We start from the raw sequence: 22,795 nt of genomic DNA, 5'->3' as shown, positions 1-22,795 counted from the left end.
AAACTGCTTGACTTCTAAATTAATTTGATTCTAACATTGGACATAATTTTCATTGTCAAGTAATAAATATGGCATACTAAATCAAATTCTTCATTAGTCATTACATTACTTGCTCATTTAATCTTTGATTAATAAACAACACATGCTAATAATTGAGAAATAATGAAAAAAAACTTGGCTTAATTACACTTTTGATCTCTCAAGTATTACAATTATATGAATTCTTTCATGTTCGAATTGCATCAATTGGATCCTCATGTATTGCACATGTGTGATTTTAGTCTCGCGGGTTTCAATTGCATCAAATGAGTCCCTCGAGCATCGTAATTATGATATTTTATTTCATTTGTCACTCAATTAAAATCTATTGATGTAGAACTTATTGTTGATACATAAGCTGATATGACAATTACATGATGACATCAAGTTGCCATGATGGTTGATTTGGCATGCCTACGCGGTCCCTAATTTGGCATGTGCAATTTTAGTCCCTCGATTATAGGAATTGGTTGGGATTCAGTTTGGGGGAGATGCAACGTATTTTGAAGTATATTCAATGTTTTCATATAAAAGATATGTTGAACTTTTTCTTTGTCAAAATTATCTATTTTGATTCTTCTAAAAACAAATAATTGGAGGTCACTTGTTATGCAAATGTGCATCATGTTTTGGCTGTTTTTTTTTTTTTTTTTTTAATAATTTGGATTCTTATGTACTAATTTAGTGGGGTGATCTTTTAACTTTTTGTTATTTAAGGATCCCTATTGCTTTCTTTTTTATTATTAATATACACTATCTCATTTGCCCTTCCAAAAAAATTATGCAATTTTAATAATCTTTAGTTTTTGTCTACAACATCAACACATCAAATTGGTTTTGAGGGACTAAAACCAACCATTATGAAGTGCGAGGATTAAAATCACACATGTCAAATCATCGACCAAGTATGCCAAATCACCTACTATATGTGCATATCATTAATCAACAATGTCTTATTGTCAGATTTAAACTAATGAAATGACTAAAATCACACAATTATGATACTCAGGAGATCCGATTGATATAATTGAAACCTGATGGATTAATTAAAATTGCATATTTGTAATACTACATGATCTAATTGGTGCAATTAAAACTTAAAGTACTAAAATTATACAATGACACTTAAAAATTTAAAAGTGCAATTAAGCACAAAACCCTTTTTATTTTTAATTTTTAATTTAAAATAATTTAAGTTTAAAGAAACATTAAGTCAAACATAATCGAACTCGTGTAGCAGTTTGTTAACTAAACTTCTCATCAAACACACCCTTATTTTATTTACTTTTTTTTTTTTTACATACAGTTATTTGATTTCCTTGAAATGGTTGGAATGTATTTTTTTTAATTTAATTAATTAGGAAAAGTATCTCACAAAATCAATTTCCCACATTATTTTCTCAGGTTCTCCAAATACACGTGCTGGTAATAATCATCATACAAAAGAAACATAGCAACATCTTACACACAAACATTGCCTCTGTATTTGGTTTTCTGTACCGTATACTAGTAATTTAAATCATCATGATGGCCACAAAAGCTGCTTTCTTCAAGTGGATGACAATAAACTCCTTTAAGCAGAAGCATTAAACTCGTCGTTGGTAGCACACCGTGCGGATTCGCATAAACATACAGTCAACGACTTTCCCTGTGACGCACGCACTCTCACTTACGTGTACAAAGCCACCCAGGGTATTTTCGTAATTCACTAAATAACAATTACACTTATCAAATAAAAAAGAAATATGATAAATAGTGAAATTCGTTTATGTAAGTACGAGATACGAGAAGCTGATAAATTGGTTTTGAAAAAATGAAAATTCAAATTGAATGTTGTGCAAAAATGTTATAAATTAATTCTTCACATAATTTAATAATAAGTTAATTTTTAAATTTTAGAATTTAATGATAAATTAGTCATAGAAATATAATTAAATTAATCTTCTAATATTATAACTTAATTGTAAAATAATTTCATAAATTTAATAGTAAAATTAATTTTCTGTATTTATATATCTACAGAACTAAATTCCTATTATCAATTTGTTGCCCTATTAACTTTTGGGAATTTCACCATTTACCCTTAAAAAAATAATAATAATAACACGAAGTTTCGTTTCGTTCGTTCAAGCCAACAAGAGAATTTGCAGAGAAAAACACGAAGATATAACAGCGAAGAGAAGAAGCGCCACATACAAAGTTTTTCTCTATATATCAATTTGTCAAAAGATAGTCTCTCTAAAGAAACACAAATTTTCTTTCTTTCGAAGCCATAGTTCTCTCTCTGCGCTTCTCGATCTTCGTTCGCGCTCGACCCTTCTTCCGATTCGCTCAACCGTCTACGGGTTCCTCTTCGATCTGTGCCTTCAATTTCCTCATTCCTTTTTCGCGGTAATTTTCTCCTCTTTCTTTTCCCGTGTTGTGGTTTTTCACTCTTCTTTTTTGGATTATTTAACCGACTCTCGGAGCTTCGTTGCGTGCGTTTTTTGCCGTTGCGAATGCGTCGGAGGTTACTTGTGTTTCGATTAAACCCTACATTGCTTCGGTTGTGACATATTTGTTTTTTTCTTTGTGGATTTTTGGAATTTAGGGTTTTGAATTGGAGCTGCGGAATTGCGGAGAGGTGGCGCATGTGCAGCATGAGCATTGACAGCCCCGGTGGAGGGAAGGATTAGGGTTTCGTGGTTTGTGTTCGGTGGCGAGTATTTTCCCATGGGAGATGGAGGCGTGGCGTGTATACCTCTGCAGCAGCAGCATGTTATTGAGCGGTTGCCGAATGCGGCGGCGGAGAAGGCGCTTAGTGGGAACGGGTTCGGTTCTGGGCTGCTCAAGGCAGCTGGCAAGAGGAAGAAGAAGAAGGTGAAGGTGAAGAAGAAAGTGGCGCCCGCGGCAAAGAAGGTGGTAAACAGTGAATTGGCAGTGGAGGGAGTAGGCAGCAGGGGTGGGAATGATGTTGAGAGTGGGGGAGTGTGTGGGGAGATGGATGAAGTGGAAGAGGGTGAACTGGGGACCTTGGGGTGTGAGCTGGAGAATGGAGAGTTTGTGCCGCCGGAGAAGCCGGTGATGCTGACACGGAGAAGTGAAATTGAGAATGGGGAGATTGCCAGTGAGAGATGGAAGAAAGGGGAGGTGGAGAGGGGGGTGTTTGTTTCTGGAAAATGGAGAAAGGAGGAGGATGTGGAGAAAGGGGAGATAGTTCCTGAGAAGGGTAGGAAAGGAGAAACTGAGAAATGGGAATATGGGTCGTGGAGAGGTGGAATGAAGAATGATATTGAGAAGGGAGAATTCATTCAAGATAGGTGGCATAGGGGAGACATGGGGAGGGATGATTATGGCTGTGCTAGAATCTGCAGGTACCCGCCAGGTAGGGATAAAGGGTGGAAAAATGAACGGGAGCGTACACCACCTTCTGGGAGATATTATATAGGTGATGAGTATTTCAGGAAGAAGGAATTGAATAGAAGTGGAAGTCAGCATGCTAAAAGTGCTCCCAGGTGGGATAGTGGACAAGAGAGAAATATAAGGATCAGTTCGAAGATTGTGGATGAGGAGAAAAATGAACACAGTAATAGTAGGACCCATATGCGGGATTACTCTTCTGGAAATCGGTTGAAGAGGCATGGTAATGAGTCAGAAGGCTGTGAGTGGAACTATGGAGATTATGCCGGTTTAAAAAGTCGAAGGCTTTCTGATGATAGCCCACGTCATGCTTATTCTGAGCACTATTCTCGCCCCTCTGTGGAAAGATCTTATAGAAATAGTTCTTCCAAATCATCAGCAGACAAGTATTCTTCCAGGCACCACGAGTCTTTGCCTACCAGATCAGTTTATGACAAGCATGGACGCAGCCCTGGTCATTCTGAGCGATCCCCACATGACCGAGCCAGGTATTATGATCATAAAGATCGCACTCCAGTGCGTCCTTCACCCTACAGTCGTGACAGATCTCCATATAGCCGTGAGAAATCCCCACATGGTCGGGAGAGATCCCCATATAACAGGAATTGGGATAGAAGTCGTCACCATGATCATAAAATGAGAAGTCCTACTCATGCTGAGCGGTCCCCACAAGATCGAGGTCGACATCAAGATAGGAGGGACCTCACTCCAAATTTAATGGAGCAATCCCCACATGATCGAACTAAGTCAAACATTCATCGAGAAGTAAGTAGTAAAACCTTATCAAGTGGAAAACATAACTCACAACATAGTTGTAAGGATTCTGAAGATAAGCACATCCAACAGGAGGCAAATCTTTCTGATGTTGAATCTCATGGTGAAAGAAATGTGCATAATGGCAATAAGTCTATTGAGAAAGATGTCTGCAGTGAACCTGAAAAGGAACAACAGTCCTCTAGTCCGACTGTAAGCTGCAAAGACTCTCCTTGCTTGGAGCCATCTCCTGAGGAGCTACCTTCTATGGAAGAAGATATGGACATATGTGATACTCCTCCACATGTCCCTGTGGTGATGGATTCGTCATCTGGGAAATGGTTTTACCTTGATTATAACGGTGTAGAACATGGGCCTTCTAAGTTGTCTGACATCAAGGTCCTTGTGGATGATGGCGTACTTATGTCAGATCACTTTATTAAGCACATAGATAGTGACAGGTGGCTAACTGTTGAAAAAGCAGTATCCCCAGTGGCAGCTCCGAGTTTTCCACCAGTTGTGTCAGACACCATAACCCAGTTGGTAAACCCTCCAGAAGCCCCAGGTAATCTGTTGGCTGATACTGGAGATATTCTTCAATCTGGTCCTGAGAATTATCCGGGAATCCCGGCGCCTATTCTGCAGCCAATGTTATGCTCTGAAGACAGTGGGATTGCATCTGAATTGTTGGAGGACCTCCACATTGATGAAAGGGTTGGAGTTCTGTTAGAGGGTTATGATGTCATTCCAGGAAGGGAGTTTGAAGCAATAAAAGGTGTTTTGTACTTCATTGATATTTATGTGGATTTCTTTTACAGAAAAAAATAATTTCTTATATCAATCTGTATTTTTTCTGCTGTTTGCTGCAATATCTTATCTTTTTTAACTTGTTTATTTTATTGTCTTGCAGAATCTTTGCAAATGGATTTTGAATATGCAAAATGGGAGGGATTGGAGGAGTGTGAAGGTATGTAATTGCTAGGCAGTGGTTGCCCATTTCATTTTTTTTAATCAGTTTGAATAATTCAATGTTTATTTTGGCTGATATTTCTTCTTCTAAAGGTGTCATGTGGTTGTTGATCAATTATGGGTTAGTTTGTTTAAACTTAAAAAAAGTGATTTTAAAAGAAGTGTTTTTTTAAGAAGTAGATTGGATTTGCTTATTTAAAAAAGCAGAAAACTGTTTTTTTTTTATAAGAAAAACCAGTTTAGACAAACACATCAAAAAAGCAGAAAAGTGCTTATTTTATATTTTTTTAAAAATGGAAAATAAGCACAAACAAACAGGCCCTATATGCATGAAGGAAATGGTCTGTTTTTTTTTAATATATATATAAATGTTTTTGTTAGTTGATACATAGAAAATGTTGAGGAAGTTTTAGTATAGTTATCCTCTATCAGTGTCTTGGTAATGAAGGTGGCTTCTTGTAGTTTCTAATAATTCACTGGTTTCACATTTTGACATGTTGACTTGATTGTTGACTTGATGTTGCCAAAAATTTGGAACTATCATATAAGCATCAAATACTTGGGTAACTGTTATTTGGAAGTAGTATCTGTTCAAACAAATGCATGTGGAGTTGATATCTTTGATGAAATTGTTTTTTAATGGCCTATATCACAAATTAGTGGTCATTTAATAAAATACATGGTAGTCTATAAATAACTTTAGTTTTGTGTTTTGACTCCATTATCCTGTTGTACCGCGTGCCTGAATCTTCTATTTATTTCTGGTGAACAAGCAATTTGCATTAAGCTCACTCAGTTATGTATTATGGTTTAGTATGGCATTGCAGCTTTACAAGTAATATTGTGGTAGCATAAACTTTTGGAATCTACTACCTCTGGTCCTATATATAAGAAATATAGGACAAATCATCAAGACCAAGGAAAGTGGTGGTCACATTTAATACTATCATAAGTTTAAATGTTGTAAGTGATGGTCACATTTAATACCAATACTCATAATCCAATGAGTGAGTGTCTAGTAAATAGTTAACAATAAATTAAGGGTATAAAATAAATTTAACCCTAAATATGTTTGAAAACTAGACATTGTTTCTTATAATTAGGACCAAAGAAAAAGTCAGTTGTTACTTATATATAGGACCAGAAGTAGCATTATGTACTTATAATTTGCATGTAGATTGGGTGAATAAAGTAACATATTTTGGCCTCAATAAAAAATGTATTTTGATATGAACTAATGAGATTCTAAACTGAGTTGAGTTTTATGCCATATGTTGAGCTTAAAATGGTGATTTGATTTTTCATGTTATGCACGTAGAGGTGCATTGATGTTTACATTTTGGAGAAGTTCAAACATCAAATGGATATGCATGTGGTTAAGTATTTTGTTGTCACTTTTTGTTCAGGTTTTCCTGGCCATGATAGCCTGAGGATGGAACATGATTCAAGAATTGATTCATCTAGAGAACATGAGTCTCAGGTAAGTATACCCTCTGGCAAGGATAATGGATTTACTGTTGGTGTTCCTGGTGACTGGTCTTCTGCTCAATGGTCATGCAAAGGTGGTGACTGGAAGAGGAATGATGATGCCCAAGATAGATTTTGTAATAAAAAACTTGTCCTCAATGATGGGTTTTCACTATGTCAAATGCCTAAATCTGGATGTGAAGATCCTCGTTGGACTCGAAAAGATGACTTGTATTATCCTTCTCATAGCAGGAGGCTTGATCTTCCTCTTTGGGCTTTTTGTACTGATGAGAGGGTTGATTGCAGTACTGTGAGCAAACCAGTTCAAACCAAGCTTGCTTCTGTTAGGGGAGTGAAAGGAAATATTCTTTCAGTGGTAAGGATAAATGCATGTGTAGTCAAGGACCAGGGATCATTGGTCTCTGAGGCATGCCACAAGACCCAAGGCAAGGATAGATATCATTCAAGGTCAACTCGGTCTTTCTCTTCAACCAGTGATAGCAAGAGATCATCAACTGAAGAAGATTCTCAGTCAAAAGCTTCTAATGATCAAGGTTCTCTAGGCTCTTGCAGGAGCATGGAATTCATTAATATTCCTAAAGACCATAATTGTACTGTCCATGACTTGCAATTACATTTAGGCGACTGGTATTATCTTGATGGTTCTGGGCGTGAAAGAGGGCCTTCATCATTTTCAGAGCTACAGCATTTAGTAGACCAAGGAATTGTAAAAAATTATAGCAGTGTGTTCAGGAAATGTGATAAACTCTGGGTTCCTGTTACGTCTTCTGCTGAAACATATGATGAAGATGTCAATCTAAGAAGTTATCAAGAAAGTAGTACAGTGTCTGGTGAATGTTCTGGACTACCATCAAAGCAAATTCATGGTGCTTCATTTGGTGAACACGACTCAAAGTCAAATTTGTTTAACAGCTTATTCCCTCAGTTTGTTGGTTATACTCGTGGGAAGCTACATGAATTAGTAATGAGATCATATAAGAGCCGGGAGTTTGCTGCTGTTATAAATGAGGTTTTAGATCCCTGGATCAATGCAAGACAGCCAAAGAAAGAAATTGAGAAACAAATATATTGGAAATCTGGTAACAATTCTCCCCCTCTTTGTAGTTATCCTGTTTTCTGTTTCCACTAGCTAAGATACCCGTACTGCTATGCATTGTGTTGTTTTATAGCTTGACTAGTTGAAAGGTACATTGTTTGGATTATCCTCTCTCCTTTTTTCCTCTCTGCATGTTTATCCTTATCGGGTTTCTTCCAATCATTTTTATTCAAACTTTTGTTTTGTGTATGCTTGCATAATGCCCAAGTTGTTTGATGATATATATTACATATTATACTGCCTGATTTAGCGTGCTCCTCCCAGCTATGTTAATGCATTGGCCCTACTTGTACACATGAATGTGAACCCAATAGTTGTGGTGTGGGTCCCCCCCACCACCACCACCTCCACTCTCCAAATTTTGCTTTCAAACTCATCTGGCTCATCTTGGTGAAACATTGCTGTGAGCTGATATCACTGAAATGCATGTCAAACCATGCAATACAGTAAAACACCATGTTTGCTACCAAGTTGTTTTGTTGCTACCAAATAATACAAATTGCTGCATCTCTCCTTCAAGTCTTGTGTGCTCTTTAGGTGTTTGGTTATTATTTGGTATACTTTATGAGGTTATGTTGAAAACTTGGACTTAGTACATGCTGAAAATTGTATCCATATTATGTTAATTATATTATAATATGAAGGGGTAATTACACTAACCTTCCTTGAGGTTCGGGGTAATTATATTTATTCCCTTTTTGATTGAAAAATTACATCTACCTCCCTTTTTTATTTTTTTTATTTTTAAGGGTACTATATGTATAGTCCATGCTCCATATATAAAAATTGGGTTGATATACACAATTTTTTTTTTAAAAACAATGGGTATCAACAAGTAAGCAAATGAGGTAGGTGTAATTATTCAATCAAGAAGGTTGTAAGTGCAACTATCACTAAATTACAAATATTTTATTTTTCAAAATCAAATTTTTATATTTGTGTATTATATATCCTCAGACTTTTTGAAATTTTATGTATCCCATAACTGTATTTTTACTTCCTAGTTCTATTTTTGCTAGCAGTTTTCACTGTGACTGTGTTTTGGAGGACTGCTGTTCACTCCATCAGTATGCATGTAGAGCTAATTTATTTCCCTTTAAGTGCTCTGCTTATATCTTATGGCTTCTAAAATTCTTGGCTTGGTGAATGTAGAGCTAATTTATTTCCCTTTAGTATGTACCGATGTGACCTAGATAAAACTGTAAGTTGAGCTCATTGGTTAGCAATGTTTCCCTTTATTGATATGTTGGGGTATATTTCTTTTAGAAGGTGATGGACATGCTTCCAAAAGAGCTAGGATGCTGGCTGATTATAGTGAAGAAGATAGTGATTTTGAAGATGGCAGCCTGACAAATGGGAAAGATGAATCCACATTTGAGGCTTTATGTGGTGATGCTACATTCTCCGGGGAAGGAAGTGGCATTACTGATCCCAAGGTTGGAAGCTGGGGTTTATTAGATGGTCGTATGTTGGCACGAGTCTTCCACTGCTTAAGGTCTGATTTGAAATCACTTGCCTTTGCATCAATGACTTGCAAGCATTGGAGAGCTACTGTAAGGTTTTACAAAAAGGTCTCAAGGCATGCTAATTTGTCATCCTTGGGTCATTCTTGCACTGATTCCATAATGTGGAACATCTTGGTAGGTTTGGTATATATTTTACATTTAACATTGTCAGGAATGTTTCCTTGACTTTCTCTTCTAATCTGATTATTTGCTTGCAGAATGCCTATGAAAAAGACAAGATTGAATCCATTGTTCTAATTGGTTGCACCAATATTACTGCTGGCATGCTAGAGAAAATTCTTCTTTCATTTCCTGGTTTATCTACAGTAGACATTAGAGGGTGCAGCCAGTTTGGAGAGCTGACTCCTAAATTTACCAATGTGAAATGGATCAAGAGCCAGAGTTCACACATAACCAAAATTGCAGCGGAATCACATAAAATCAGAAGCCTTAAACAAACTGCTGAGCAAACTTCATCTATTTCTAAGGTCAGCAGTTTTAGTATTAGGGATGATTTTGGTGAGCTGAAGGACTATTTTGACAGTGTGGATAAGAGAGACTCAGCGAAGCAATTATTCCGTCAAAACTTGTACAAGCGGTCAAAATTATATGATGCTCGGAAGTCCTCGTCTATTCTCTCTAGAGATGCTCGAACAAGACGATGGTCAATTAAGAAATCTGAAAGTGGTTACAAGAGGATGGAACAATTTCTTGCTTCAAGTTTGAGGGAAATTATGAAGGCAAACTCCTGCGACTTTTTTATGCCCAAGGTACACCAATAGGTTCTGCTATTAATTCTTTTCAAGTAACTATGACAGATCTATTTTGTTATTCATGTTTCATACGTTTTACTATTTATTTTCTTATAGGTTGCAGAAATTGAGGCTAAAATGAAAAATGGTTATTACAGTGGGCATGGGTTGAGCTATGTCAAGGAGGACATCAGTAGAATGTGCCGGGATGCAATAAAGTAAGTTTTATCTTTTCTATTTCCCACTTTTCTTGACAGAAGATGTTGGCCATTTTTATCTGATTCTATGTATGTGTATGAAATCATAGGCGTGTATGTTGACAAGAACACAAAAGAACCTATTATGTTTTAAAAGTTTGGCAAAATTTTTATTGTGTACATTATATGATCAACGTTAACTTGTTCTATGAAATAGAGGTACCTAAACCTTAATCGTCTTCTTGTCATCAAAGTTCATATACTTGATTTGTTTGGAGGGCTTACATCAATCTTGGTTATTTTGTGTCCTCATATTTTCATGAAAATTTATAATATATGGGGTAAAATATGTTTTTGGTTCTTCTAAAATTTTTGAAGTTTGGTTTTAGTCCCTTTATTTTTTTTTTGTATGTTTCTTATCTCTCTAATTTTAAAATGCACTACTTTTAGTCCTCTAAGCATCTTTTCAATCCTCTATAAAGTGCTATCTAAACCACTTGGAGGACCAAAAGTGGTGCATTTTAAAATTAGAGGGACAAAAAATAGACAAATTTTTTAGAGGGACTAAAACCAAATTTCAACAATTTTAGAGGGACCAAAAACATATTTTACCCTAATATATATGTTGCAGCTGGGTGCTTTTTGCATATGAATTTGTTCATTCAGCTCATGTTTCTTAGTGTTTTGCCCCCTCATTTATTTAAATGTTAATGTATTTATATGCTTATTGATTACAGAACAAAGAATCGGGGTGATGCTGGTAATATGAATCATGTTATCACATTATTTATTCAGCTTGCAACATGGTTGGAGGAGAATTCCAAGTATGTGAATAGCAGAGATGCACTAGTGAAGTTGTGGGGAAATAACCCACCATCATCTTTATGTTCTACTTCCTCTAAGTACAAGAAGAATAGATTGGTATCTGAGAGGAAGCATAGGAGTAATGAAACACATGGTGGTTTGGATAATGGAGAATATGCTTCTGATAGAGAAATCAGGAGGCGTTTATCAAAGTTGAATAAAAAATCTTTCGACTCGGAGAGTGAGACATCTGATGACTTTGATAGATCTTCTGAAGATGGCAAGAGTGATAGTGATACTACAACCACTGATATTGAAAGCGACCAAGATGTCCATTCAGAAAGTCGAATTGGGGACTCGAGGGGAGATGTGTATTTCACACCTGATGATGGGTTGGATTTCATTACTGATGAGCGTGAATGGGGGGCTCGCATGACGAAAGCAAGTTTGGTTCCTCCTGTTACTCGGAAGTATGATGTCATTGATCAATATATCATTGTAGCTGATGAAGAGGATGTGCGAAGGAAGATGCGGGTTTCATTACCAGATGGCTATGCAGAGAAGCTGAGTGCGCAAAAGAATGGCATTGATGAGTCTGACATGGAACTGCCTGAAGTCAAGGATTACAAACCTAGAAAACAGCTTGAAAATGAGGTTGTTGAGCAAGAAGTTTATGGAATTGATCCCTATACCCACAATCTCTTACTAGATTCTATGCCGAAGGAGTTGGATTGGTCTCTACAAGAGAAGCATTTGTTTGTAGAAGACAAGCTCCTTCGGATGTTGAATAAGCAGGTTAATCATTTTACTGGAACTGGAAACACTCCAATGAGCTACCCTTTGCAGCCTGCTATTGAAGAAATTGAAAGGTATGCAGAGGAGCAGTGCGATGTGAGAACAGTAAGAATGTGTCAAGGTATCTTAAAAGCCATAGCAAGTCGTCCGGATGACAAATATGTAGCTTATAGAAAGGTATACGATCTTTTTACACATGCAATATTTAATAATTATCTTCCAAAGGTTTTCTAGATTCAAGGTTTTCTCATTTTGTTGCCTTCTTTGAACTGTTATTTTTCCCTGTTCCTTAACCGTCTATTGGTCCGAATGATGCAGGGGCTTGGTGTTGTTTGCAACAAGGAAGAAGGCTTTGGTGAAGATGATTTTGTTGTTGAGTTTTTAGGAGAGGTATGATAAAACTCCCTTTGGTCCTTTGTATAAGAACCAAATTAGAGATTTTGCTTGGTCCTTTTTTTAAAAATCAATCTAGAATGTCTTATTATTAATTATTTTCTTACAAAAATGCCCTTAATTATGAGTCATTTCTCTATGTTCAATAAATAGTAAGGGGAATACATTAATGTATTAGACTCTTTCGGAGTACTTTGCCTCATATATGGAGTATTATGGCAACTTTACTTTGTCTTGTCACATGCACAACCAATAAAAATTAGAGCAATACTTATATTTTTTATGAGAGATTAAAAGAATTAAAGATAATAAAACAACAACAAAGCCTTATCTCACTAGGTGAGGTTGGCTACATGGATTATACAACGCCATTCAGTATGGTTAAAAACCAAAGTTTTAGAGATATTGAGTCTAAGATCTCCCTTGATAACCTTCAATGTCCTTTTCGGTCTCCCTCTTCTCCTTTTTTCCGGACTAAAAATTTAATTATCTGCTCTTCTAACTGGCGCTACTTGTGGCTTTCTTTGTATATGTCCAAACCACCTTAAGCGATTTTCTGTCATCTTCTCCTTAATGGGTGCTACACCAATCTTCTCTCGTATAATGTCATTCCGTATTCTATCTTTTCTTGTATAGTCACACATCCATCTTAACATTCTCATTTCTGCTACCCCCACGCTTCTGTCATGTTGTTCCTTTAAAGTCCAACATTCGCTACCATATAGTATAGCTGTACGATAAACTTGTCTGAGTTTAGTAGGCACTTTGCGGTCACAAATAACCCCCGGATGCTTTCCTTCATTTAAGCCATCCCGCTTGTATCCCATGTGTGACATTCTCATTAAGTTTAGGATCTTAAATTAAAGATAATAAAAATGTTTTAAAAAATAGTGTGTCATTAATGTTAGGGCCTTAGGGGTAATTTAGGACAAATTTAATACTATTAATTAAATCAACTGATTTTCTTAATTCTTGTGAATTAGTTAATTGGGTCTTATAAAATGGACCAAAGGGAATATATTTTATAAAAAGAATATATAATAACGGCTTAAAAAACATATATTAACTATATGCTCATGATATTTTGCCTGTGCAACTTCATTTATGAATCCTTAAGGCTTAATGCACAAACTATACATGCTTACATAACAGGTTTTCTGTAAATGTTGTTAGAATTTGAGCTTAGGGCTTAATTTAACCCCACAATACTAACTTGTAAAATGAGGACTGTTCAATCCTTAAAAGAACTGCATTAGCCAGATATCTAGTTGATGTGGGATCTCGAACACTCCCCTTCACACCTAGTACTGGACATTTGGAGCACTGGATAATGTGAGTGACCCAATAACAATAGCCCTTCATGCCTAGGAATAGACGTCTATAGTGTAGACAAATACGTATGGCCCCAATAATGGATTTATAAATTAAAATAGATTCTTATACTATCTTAGAATTTGGGCAGACTGTTGGAGGACAGGACAAAAAGTGAAAAACTTGTAACTCACTTAATTGAGGTACAACTTTTTGTCCACCGCACAATACACTGGAAAGTAAAAAATAGCCTTGTTATTAATGCTCTTTAGCACATTGCCACTACTCCCACGTCTGAAGTCTGAACCGTTTTTGGCAGTTACCAAGCAAGAGAAAGAAACTGTATCTTGATGAAAAAAGAAAGAAAAAATCCGTAAATCTGGAGTCTAAACGGGAAAGGAAACATATCTCTCTCCAAATACACTATTTACGTGCAATTACAATATATGATATAGTAGTTAATTTTGTTACATAATATATATATATATATATATATATATATATATATATATATATATAAGTACTAATTATTTTATTAACATAATTAATAGTAAAAACGGGTATTGTAATAAAATTTTCATTATTTTGTTTGTACTGTCCATGGTTCACCAAATAATGCCCAGGACAAAAAGTTGTTGTGTAACTTAAGCATTTGTGTTGTGCTGTTCTCCTTGTTCTGTACTCCAGTGTGTATCAAACACACCCTTAGTTGCAGTTTCTGTTCAGTTAATTAGAGTGAGAGTTGTTATTTCATACTCCTTGCTTTATATAAAGAGCCCCACCATACTTTTCGTAAATTGAATAATACAATTTCTGTTCCCCAACTTTTCATTTGTAATTCTAACAAGGATGGAATAATTAGTTTTGTGGTGTTTTCCTGTAACATTGTGGTCATAAATATTTATTTTTATTTGCCTCATGCCATTTTCTTTATCTTTCTTTTTTTCAAGTATTCCTCATGGATGTAGACTAATTCTGGATTTACGGATAACGTTTTGCCACATAGAATATTAGGGCCCGTTTACTTTAAAAAGCATTTTCTTTTTCACATTTAATTACAAAATTGCCACCTTTTTCAACTTATGCCTGTCTTCCTAAATTAGAAAAAACTTATTCCTGTCTTTGAAGATTTGTTTTTGTACAAATATTTGAAAACAAGAAATAAGTTGAAAGCAAGGTAGCAGTTTTGTAATTAAAAGTGAAAAAAAAAAATTAAAACACAAAATAAAACAGAAGTTAAAAGGCCCTTAGAATGTCTCGAGGACAATGTATGCTTATACATGAGGTGTTGTCCTTTTGAATTGATATGCTATCATGGTTCAGTGTCCTTTTGAATTGATATGCTATCATGGTTCAGTGTATCTTCTTATTTCTATGTATAAGGCTATCTTGTTTAGAAGCCTAGCTAGCACTCTTTAGGATCATATGATATGCCTGTATGATTTTGTGATAACTGGGCATTATTAATGAATATTGTTTTTTATTAGGTGTATCCTGTGTGGAAGTGGTTTGAGAAACAAGATGGGATTCGATCTCTGCAGAAGAATAGTAATGATCCTGCACCAGAGTTCTATAACATCTACCTTGAAAGGCCAAAGGTGCCTACTACTTCAAAATAGAATTTGTTATTTTAAGTTGTTATGGGTTTGCCCATCTTTCAGCTTCCTGTACTTATGTAATCTTCAATTTACATTACAGGGTGACGCTTATGGGTACGACTTAGTTGTCGTTGATGCCATGCATAAGGCTAACTATGCCAGTCGGATATGTCATTCATGCCGACCGAATTGTGAAGCAAAGTAAGTTCTGTTTTCTGTATTGTTCCTAATTTTTGTGCTGACTTGTCGAAGCCCTTGATACTTGTTTTATTCCACTCCTTAAAACCCCCTACCCCACCTATCAATTTTTCTATATTTTATTGCCATTTGCAGGGAATCTGATGTTTAATTAACTCAAATTCGTATAGTTTTTCTTTGATTTGATCCCTAAGATCACCTTTTGAGTAATTATTCATTAGCTGATGATATTTTACATTTAATTGGTTTTTGTTTCTAATAGCTTAGCCATTGCCTTTTTCTATTGTGTTTTCAGAGTTACTGCTGTTGATGGTCATTATCAAATTGGTATTTATAGTGTTCGTGAAATTCAACATGGCGAGGAGATCACTTTTGATTACAATTCTGTTACAGAGGTGTGTCCTGTTGCCTTTCAACCCCTTCAATCAACAGAAAAGCGTGTCTGCTTTCTATCTGTGTAATAAATACCTGTTCATCTCATTGCAGAGCAAGGAGGAATATGAAGCTTCAGTTTGTTTGTGTGGAAGCCAAGTTTGCCGTGGGAGCTATCTGAATCTGACCGGCGAAGGGGCTTTCGAAAAGGTAGAGGGAGTCCTAAAATTTTATGTATAGTAATAAGATTGAAAAAGAAGATTCCATTTGGTTGTTTGTTAACTGTGTTGTACATGTACCCTAAATTTTTTAAAATTTGGCATATTTTCAGTCCATTGTTTGTGTGGCATTGGTTTCCTTTGTCATACCTTGTTCTTAGGGAAAAATGGTAGAAGTCTTGGAGTCCTCAGTGAGTTAACTAGACATGCTTACCACCTCGTTGGTTGTGTTCTTGTCTACATGAAACCATAGCTGGGGTTTATTTGTAACTAGTGGAATTGTCTTGTTGTTGTTGTTCATATTATTATTATTTGTCACTTTAGTTGCTGAATGGAGTATTTCATCTGTCCTGTCAGGTACTGAAGGAGTGGCATGGAATTCTTGATCGTCATTATTTGATGCTAGAAGCTTGTGAATTAAACTCTGTTTCTGAAGAGGACTATAATGACCTGGGAAGAGCTGGTTTAGGCAGCTGTTTGCTTGGAGGCCTTCCAGATTGGCTAGTTTCCTATGCAGCTCGCCTTGTATGTGCCTTGCCTCTTTTGCGTTTTGTCAGTTGTTATTTATTTTTAAAGTGTTTGCTGTTATTTATATTTTGTTATTTCAGTTTCTGACTTGTATTTTGTTTAATTATTTTTGTTCTGGTGAAGGTGAGATTTATCAATTTTGAACGAACAAAACTTCCTGAGGAAATTTTAAAGCATAATCTTGAAGAGAAAAGAAAATATTTTTCAGATATCTGTCTTGAAGTTGAAAGGAGTGATGCAGAGGTTCAGGTGTGCTTTCTGTTTTTCTTCCTATGCTTTATTATCAAAAGATGGCTAATTTAAATAACCTTTATTTCTTTCTCTTACTGTTATGACTCAGGCTGAAGGTGTATACAATCAGAGGCTTCAAAATCTTGCTGTCACTCTTGATAAGGTGATTTTGCCTCCTCTTTTGCTCTGGTTTTTCTTTTTTTTTTTTTTATGAAGATTTGCGTTTAGAATTTTGTTGTAAAAGAAAAATGGCAAAGGTCAATTTTTTGGTAAGGATCGTTGCTCACAAGAATTGATGGGTCAACACTGTTTTAAGATTGAAAGCTGGTTGGCGTGGCAGTTTATAGTTGGTCAAGAATTTTGGATCTCATATTCTGTTAAGGATCTGATTTGATTTATTGTAAATAGGGAAAGTTAGAAACTATGTTTAGCAGATCTGTAGGGATCCTTTTTTCATTGTATCCTTAATTATTTCTTTCTCTGAATATAAATAAAATCAGCATGTGTTTCACACGATTCAGTAAACTCAGTATGGTATCAGATTAGGGTTTGATCCCTCTTCGCAATCGTTTGCGCAGCTCTCTGCAGGTGAACAATACCATGCCTCCCTTTGCCATTGTTTGGTAGCCATCTTGGTGCCCAACCCTGACCACGATCTCCCCTCTCTGATGACCTCTCTGACAACCCCATTGACAAACGCTGATATTCGTGCCACACATAGCCTTTTTCTGACGCATGTACTTCATGACTTCCATTGACCGACAACCTCTCCCCAATCTTTCTATTCCTCTGGCAACCCTATTCAGGACCTTTGGCTACTTTTCATGACCTCTTAAACTCCTTCCGCCAAACTTCTTTGGATCCCGCTTCTGCCATGACATTTACAAGCATCCCATTGATCCATTCTCTTGTCTGTCCTCAACAATCAGACTCTGAACTCTGTTTTATCGGTTGTACATGTTTTTTACATAGCCTTTTTCGGTTGTACATGTTTTTTCCATGATCTTACTCCAAGTTAAGATAAACTCTCTGCCAAGTCTCTTAAATGTGTTTTTCTCGGTTACTCTCGCTTGCAAAAAGGAAATCGTTGTCTCTGGCCCCAACTTCAACGATATCTTGTTTTTGCTGATGTCCCTTTCTGAGTCTATTCCATTCTTCCTTGAGACCGTTCAATAATGGTCCTTTGAACGATTCACCTGTTACTCCAACCCCAACTGTTGAACGTTGCTCCACCATCACTAATTATCTATTAGCGATGACCATGATCTCCCCCAATGGTTCTACCGACTGATCCCCCAACATTATCTCCTGCTCCAACCCCCCAAAACAGTGTTTCCTGCACCTAAGCTTCCCATTGCCCTACACAAAGGTATCCAGTCCTCTCGCAATCCTAATCCTTTATATGCTTGTACTCTTCATTATGACTGATTATCTTTAGGCATTGAGGTTGCTCAATCTGCTTCGACCATTGCCATTTCCCAGAGGAAGTATGCTCTGGACATTCTTTTACCGAGACTGGTATGCTTGACTGTTGTCCTAGTGACACTCCTATATGGACCCCAACATTGAGCTTCTTCCTGGTCAGGGGGAGCCATTGAAAAACCTGGGAAGATATCAGACTCATTGGCAGACTTAATTACCTCACTGTCACTAGGCCATATATCACATTTGTAGTAAGTGTGGTGAATCAATTCCTCAATGGCCCTTGTGATAGCCATTGGGATGCTGTCATGTGTATCCGCTGATATATCAAAAATGAACCAGGCTGCAAACTCTTATATGAAGACAAAGGCAATGCCAAAATTGTCTGTTACTCTGATGCTGATTGGGCAGTATCACCAACAGACAGAAGGTCTACCTTTGGCTATTTTGTTCTTATTGGAGGTAATATGATTTATGGAAAAGCAAGAAGCAGAATACAATTGCTAGATCCAATGCTGGAGCTGTATATTGTGTCTTGCTCTTGCAGCAGCTGCATGCATAATAAGAGAACATATTTTGAGAAAACTGAAAAGAAAGAAAAATGAAAGTAAAGTGTTATTGGCCACTGAACTCAATGTTACAGCTTGATATTTATAGACTTAGATAGTTGGTTGTAACAGCTATCAACAACTGTCATTAACTAACTAACTAACTCACTAGTGTTAACTGTATTAACTAGAGTAAACTACCCAAGAGTGCAGTTGAATACTGCTACTCTCACTCTAATACCCCCCTCAAACTTAAGGTGGTTGAGACTTTGAGGAGTTGTCAAGCTCATTGTGTTTGGCTCTTAGAAAGACAAATCTGTTTGGAGAGAGTGGCTTGGTGAGTGCGTCTGGCCAATGATCAAGATCAGGAACATGATGGACAACTAGCTGCTTGGTCAGAACTTTCTCACGAACAAAGAAGACATGAATTTCCATATGCTTTGTTCTTGAATGATGTTGTTGGTGTCAATCACATTCTGTACATTCAGATCTCAATATAGAGCTGTATTTTTCCTGTAAATTTTGCTTTCTGCTGTTTGAAGCTAAATTTTTATCTTTGGGTGGTTTTACAGGTAAGATATGTTATGCGATGTATTTTTGGTGATCCACTGAAAGCTCCACCTCCTCTTGAGAAGCTCAGTCCTGAAGCAGTTGTTTCCTTCCTCTGGAAAGGAGAGGATTCATTTGTTGAAGAGCTTCTTCAGTGCCTGGCCCCTCATGTTGAAGAGTCTACCTTGAATGATCTCAAGACCAAAATTCATGCTCGTGATCCTTCAAGTTCTGGAGATATTCAAAAGGCGGTTCAAAAATCTCTTTTGTGGTAAGTGCTCACACTTGTTTGTGTAAATTATTATCCTGTTGGAATTTGCAATCATCACATTATTTTTCTTTCCCCTTTGTAAAGGTTGAGGGATGAGGTTCGAAACCTTCCTTGTACATACAAATGTCGGCATGATGCTGCTGCTGACTTAATTCATATTTATGCTTATACCAAGTACTTCTTTAGAATACAGGTATGTTCAACAATGAATGTCCAAGCTGTATAATATAGTTTAAAAGTTTTCTTCTCTTATCATTTCTAATTTTTATTTACAATAATTTTTTTTCATGCAGGATTATCAAACTATTACTTCGCCACCTGTCTATATTAGTCCACTTGACTTAGGTCCTAAGTATGCTGACAAATTGGGAGCAGGATTTCAGGAGTATCGAAAGATATATGGTGAAAATTATTGTTTAGGGCAACTGGTTTTTTGGCATAATCAGAGTAATGCGGAGCCAGATTGTACCCTGGCTAGAATAAGCAGGGGTTGTTTGTCATTACCAGACATCAGTTCCTTTTATGCCAAAGCTCAGAAGCCTTCACGACATCGTGTTTATGGTCCAAGGACTGTCAGATCTATGCTGGCAAGAATGGTTAGTTATTCTGTACTTTTGAAGTTCTCATTTTTCTTTTTTGTCGTGGGGGTTTGGTACAGTAGCTATACTCTAACAAGTGATTAGGTATCTGATATATTTCACTAAATATCTTTAAGGTTCTAGGGTTGAATATAATTTTAATAAGTTTGGCACATGCGACATATATGCTCTAGCTTGAAGCCAAGTGTTGAATAACATGTTTAACATATTTTACACACGTTAATATTTGTAGGTGTCAGTTACTGTAAAGTAGGGATTCGATTGATTCCCTTGTTATTTGTTACTTAATATAAATAGTAAAATAGCATACATGTGTGTACCTCCAAATCTCCAATCATTCTGAAATCTCTCGTCTATAGTTTCATTTACAAACAACTGTCTGGTCATTACATAAATTTGCAGCCAGTCGATGGTAGTTGAGTTCTGACAGAGGGATGTTGCTGTGTTAAAAGAAAGATAAGTGGCATCTACTGATGCTTAAATTGTTGAGGTTGGCTGCAAACTACATTTTTGGGCTGACTGACTGAGTTGGTAGTCAGGAAGCAATCAAATCTGTGTTTCTGGATTAAATCTTTTTAATGTGTTTCTTTTTCATTTTGCCTTGTTATGATTGCACGTGAAAGTAAAATGTAACATAGTTCCTCATGCTATTTAGTTTCTGGTAATTTAAAGGCCTGTTTGGTAAAATATGTTTTGTTCCCATTTTCAGTTTTCACTTTTAATTACAAAAAAATACCTTATTTTCATTTTGTTTTTGTTTCCAAAGATATGGATAAGAAACTGAATAAATATTTCAAAATAGAAAACAATATAAAACCAGGTAGTATTTGTTGCAATTAGTAAAAGAACAAGGATCATAGACATGAATTTTTTTTCTCAAAGTGAATAGACCCTATGTTTCTGTGAATTAATGGGTAATATTAGTTGTTTCTTGCCTGCATATAGCATGCTGGTGAGTTCTTGTAATGTAACAATTTGTTTAATTATTAGGAGAACACAAACATGAATTTTGGTGTAAGAAGCTATTCATTACTATGCTTTTGTGGTTTCCACTCTTTGTAATTGGTGATTAATTAGCTGCTGTTTGTTTTATCCAGGAGAAGCAGCCCCAGAAACCTTGGCCCAAAGACCGGATTTGGTCATTCAAAAATTCTCCGAAATTTTTTGGTAGCCCAATGTTAGACGCTGTAATTAATAACTCTCCACTTGACAGAGAGATGGTTCATTGGTTGAAGCACAGACCTGCAATATTCCAGGCCATGTGGGACCAGTGAAGTTTTGCTTGCTGAATGGTTTGGGGAAAACCCTTGTTAGAGATTAGAGAGTGGTTCATCATTCAGAACTGCCTGCCTCTTTTAGCGTGGGGAGTCTAATTATTAATCCATAGCATAAGTTCTTGTTTCGCTTTGTCCTTCATTCTTGTGTATAGTTTTCTTGACCTTTGATTTGTAATTCATTTGGTTGTAGGGCATTGTTTTACTCTTGTCTAATGTGAAAAGAAATGAAGGGAAAATAGGTTTAATTCAAGGTATTGCTGTCTTCTCATCTGACCTGAGTCAATCTTAATTTTCCATTCCATTGTTTTTGACTGATGGCTAAATTTTCAGATTTGAGATTATCTGAATCAGTTTTTGAACATGAATGATGAAAGTGTAGCTATAAAAGTCCACCATGTTACGTTATACTTGGTAGTAGTGTTAAGAATAATAACTTAAGTTTTTTAATAAACAAAATAAAGGAAACTAACGGTTAAGTGGTTGATTCTAATGTATGAGTAATTGTTATAAAAACAATACTTGTTTCTTAACATGCCATTCTTTACCTTACCTCAATAAAAGGTGCCTTAATCCTTACCATTTCTTGACAACCTTGTTTCAAGTTCCTCCTCGGGTTTTTACCTTCATTTGTTTGGTCCATGGTCTTAATAAATTCTCTGTTAATCTTATGAAATTTGATAGGGGTATTGAGATTATTACGAATTCACTCATCGCTTCTACATGCTTGCCAATGTTACCTTTTTTGAGGATACTCATTTCTTTATCTATCTTAAGGAGCCAATTTTTTTTCCTCTGGTATTACTTATTCTTGTGATTCCTTTCTCCTGATTTAGATTAGTTTGCTCAATTATCTTCATCAGAGAATTCCATTATTCACCCATCATAACTTATTAGGGGTGTTCATAAGGTGGATTGGGGCGGATTTACTTATTTCCTGCTCAGTCCAAATTTTGTAGGGTCAATTTTATAAATTTGATCTTAATCCGATGAAGACTTGAAATTATTCGGGACAAGACTGGTTAACTTGTTGCGCAATAAAATTAAAATAAATTTACAATATATATATTTTTAAGATAAATGATATAAATATAAATATAATATTATGTTACACAATGTATTAATGTATAGTTATTTTAAAAATTAATTTTAAGAGAATACATGATATGGAGATATAAGATTGATTTGATGATTGAGAATGAGAAACTTAAGGGTGAAGTCAAAAGAGGGAAGGGAGGTGGTAGGGGTGTAAACAAGTTAGGTTTGGTTGGGTTTGGTCAAATCCATGATTTAATCCGATCAAATTTAAATGGGTTGGTTTGGGTTGATTTTTTAAGAAAAAAATGAAACCTAACCTAAATCAACCTATTTGTAAACAATCTGGGTTGGATTGTGTCAACAGGTAAAACATTTAATTTTGTCTATTTTTTTTATGCAATATTTTTTATAAGTTAAAATTTTAATTAATTGAATCAAATACAACTGT

At 35.9% G+C, this 22,795-nt stretch overlaps 1 protein-coding gene across 2 annotated transcripts; it reads left to right on the top strand.

The window, feature by feature from the left end:
- Nucleotides 1-2,164: 2,164 nt before the first annotated feature.
- On the top strand, nt 2,165-21,677 carry LOC114417281 (histone-lysine N-methyltransferase ATXR3-like). Of its 2 annotated transcripts, XM_028382426.1 has the most exons (20): nt 2,166-2,430; nt 2,630-4,966; nt 5,102-5,158; nt 6,567-7,727; nt 9,011-9,384; nt 9,468-10,019; nt 10,119-10,219; nt 10,936-11,974; nt 12,116-12,187; nt 14,989-15,099; nt 15,200-15,300; nt 15,593-15,692; nt 15,784-15,879; nt 16,245-16,412; nt 16,539-16,664; nt 16,756-16,809; nt 19,189-19,436; nt 19,521-19,629; nt 19,730-20,032; nt 21,133-21,677. In XM_028382426.1, exons 2-20 carry the CDS (start codon nt 2,752-2,754, stop codon nt 21,307-21,309), a joined length of 7,164 nt encoding a protein of 2,387 aa, XP_028238227.1. In that variant the 5' UTR covers nt 2,166-2,430; nt 2,630-2,751; the 3' UTR covers nt 21,310-21,677. The 2 variants fall into 2 exon arrangements, with proteins under 2 accessions (XP_028238228.1, XP_028238227.1); XM_028382427.1 differs by lacking the exons at nt 19,189-19,436; nt 19,521-19,629; nt 19,730-20,032; nt 21,133-21,677 and adding an exon at nt 17,225-18,422 and having other exon boundaries at nt 2,165-2,430.
- The last annotated feature ends 1,118 nt before the right edge of the window (nt 21,678-22,795 follow it).

The sequence above is a fragment of the Glycine soja genome, chromosome 6 (assembly GCF_004193775.1).
Source record: "Glycine soja cultivar W05 chromosome 6, ASM419377v2, whole genome shotgun sequence".
NCBI lineage: Eukaryota > Viridiplantae > Streptophyta > Magnoliopsida > Fabales > Fabaceae > Glycine > Glycine soja.
This window is presented reverse-complemented; position numbering and strand designations above follow the sequence as displayed.

What these genes read in the sequence shown, in the direction of transcription:
- LOC114417281 (XM_028382426.1), top strand. Translation starts at nt 2,752, where the DNA reads ATGGGAGATGGAGGCGTGGCGTGTATACCTCTGCAGCAGCAGCATGTT. An exon ending in GTTCAAAAATCTCTTTTGTG is followed by an intron (nt 19,437 to 19,520) that starts GTAAGTGCTCAC and finishes CCCTTTGTAAAG; the next exon opens with GTTGAGGGATGAGGTTCGAA. An exon ending in AGTACTTCTTTAGAATACAG is followed by an intron (nt 19,630 to 19,729) that starts GTATGTTCAACA and finishes TTTTTCATGCAG; the next exon opens with GATTATCAAACTATTACTTC.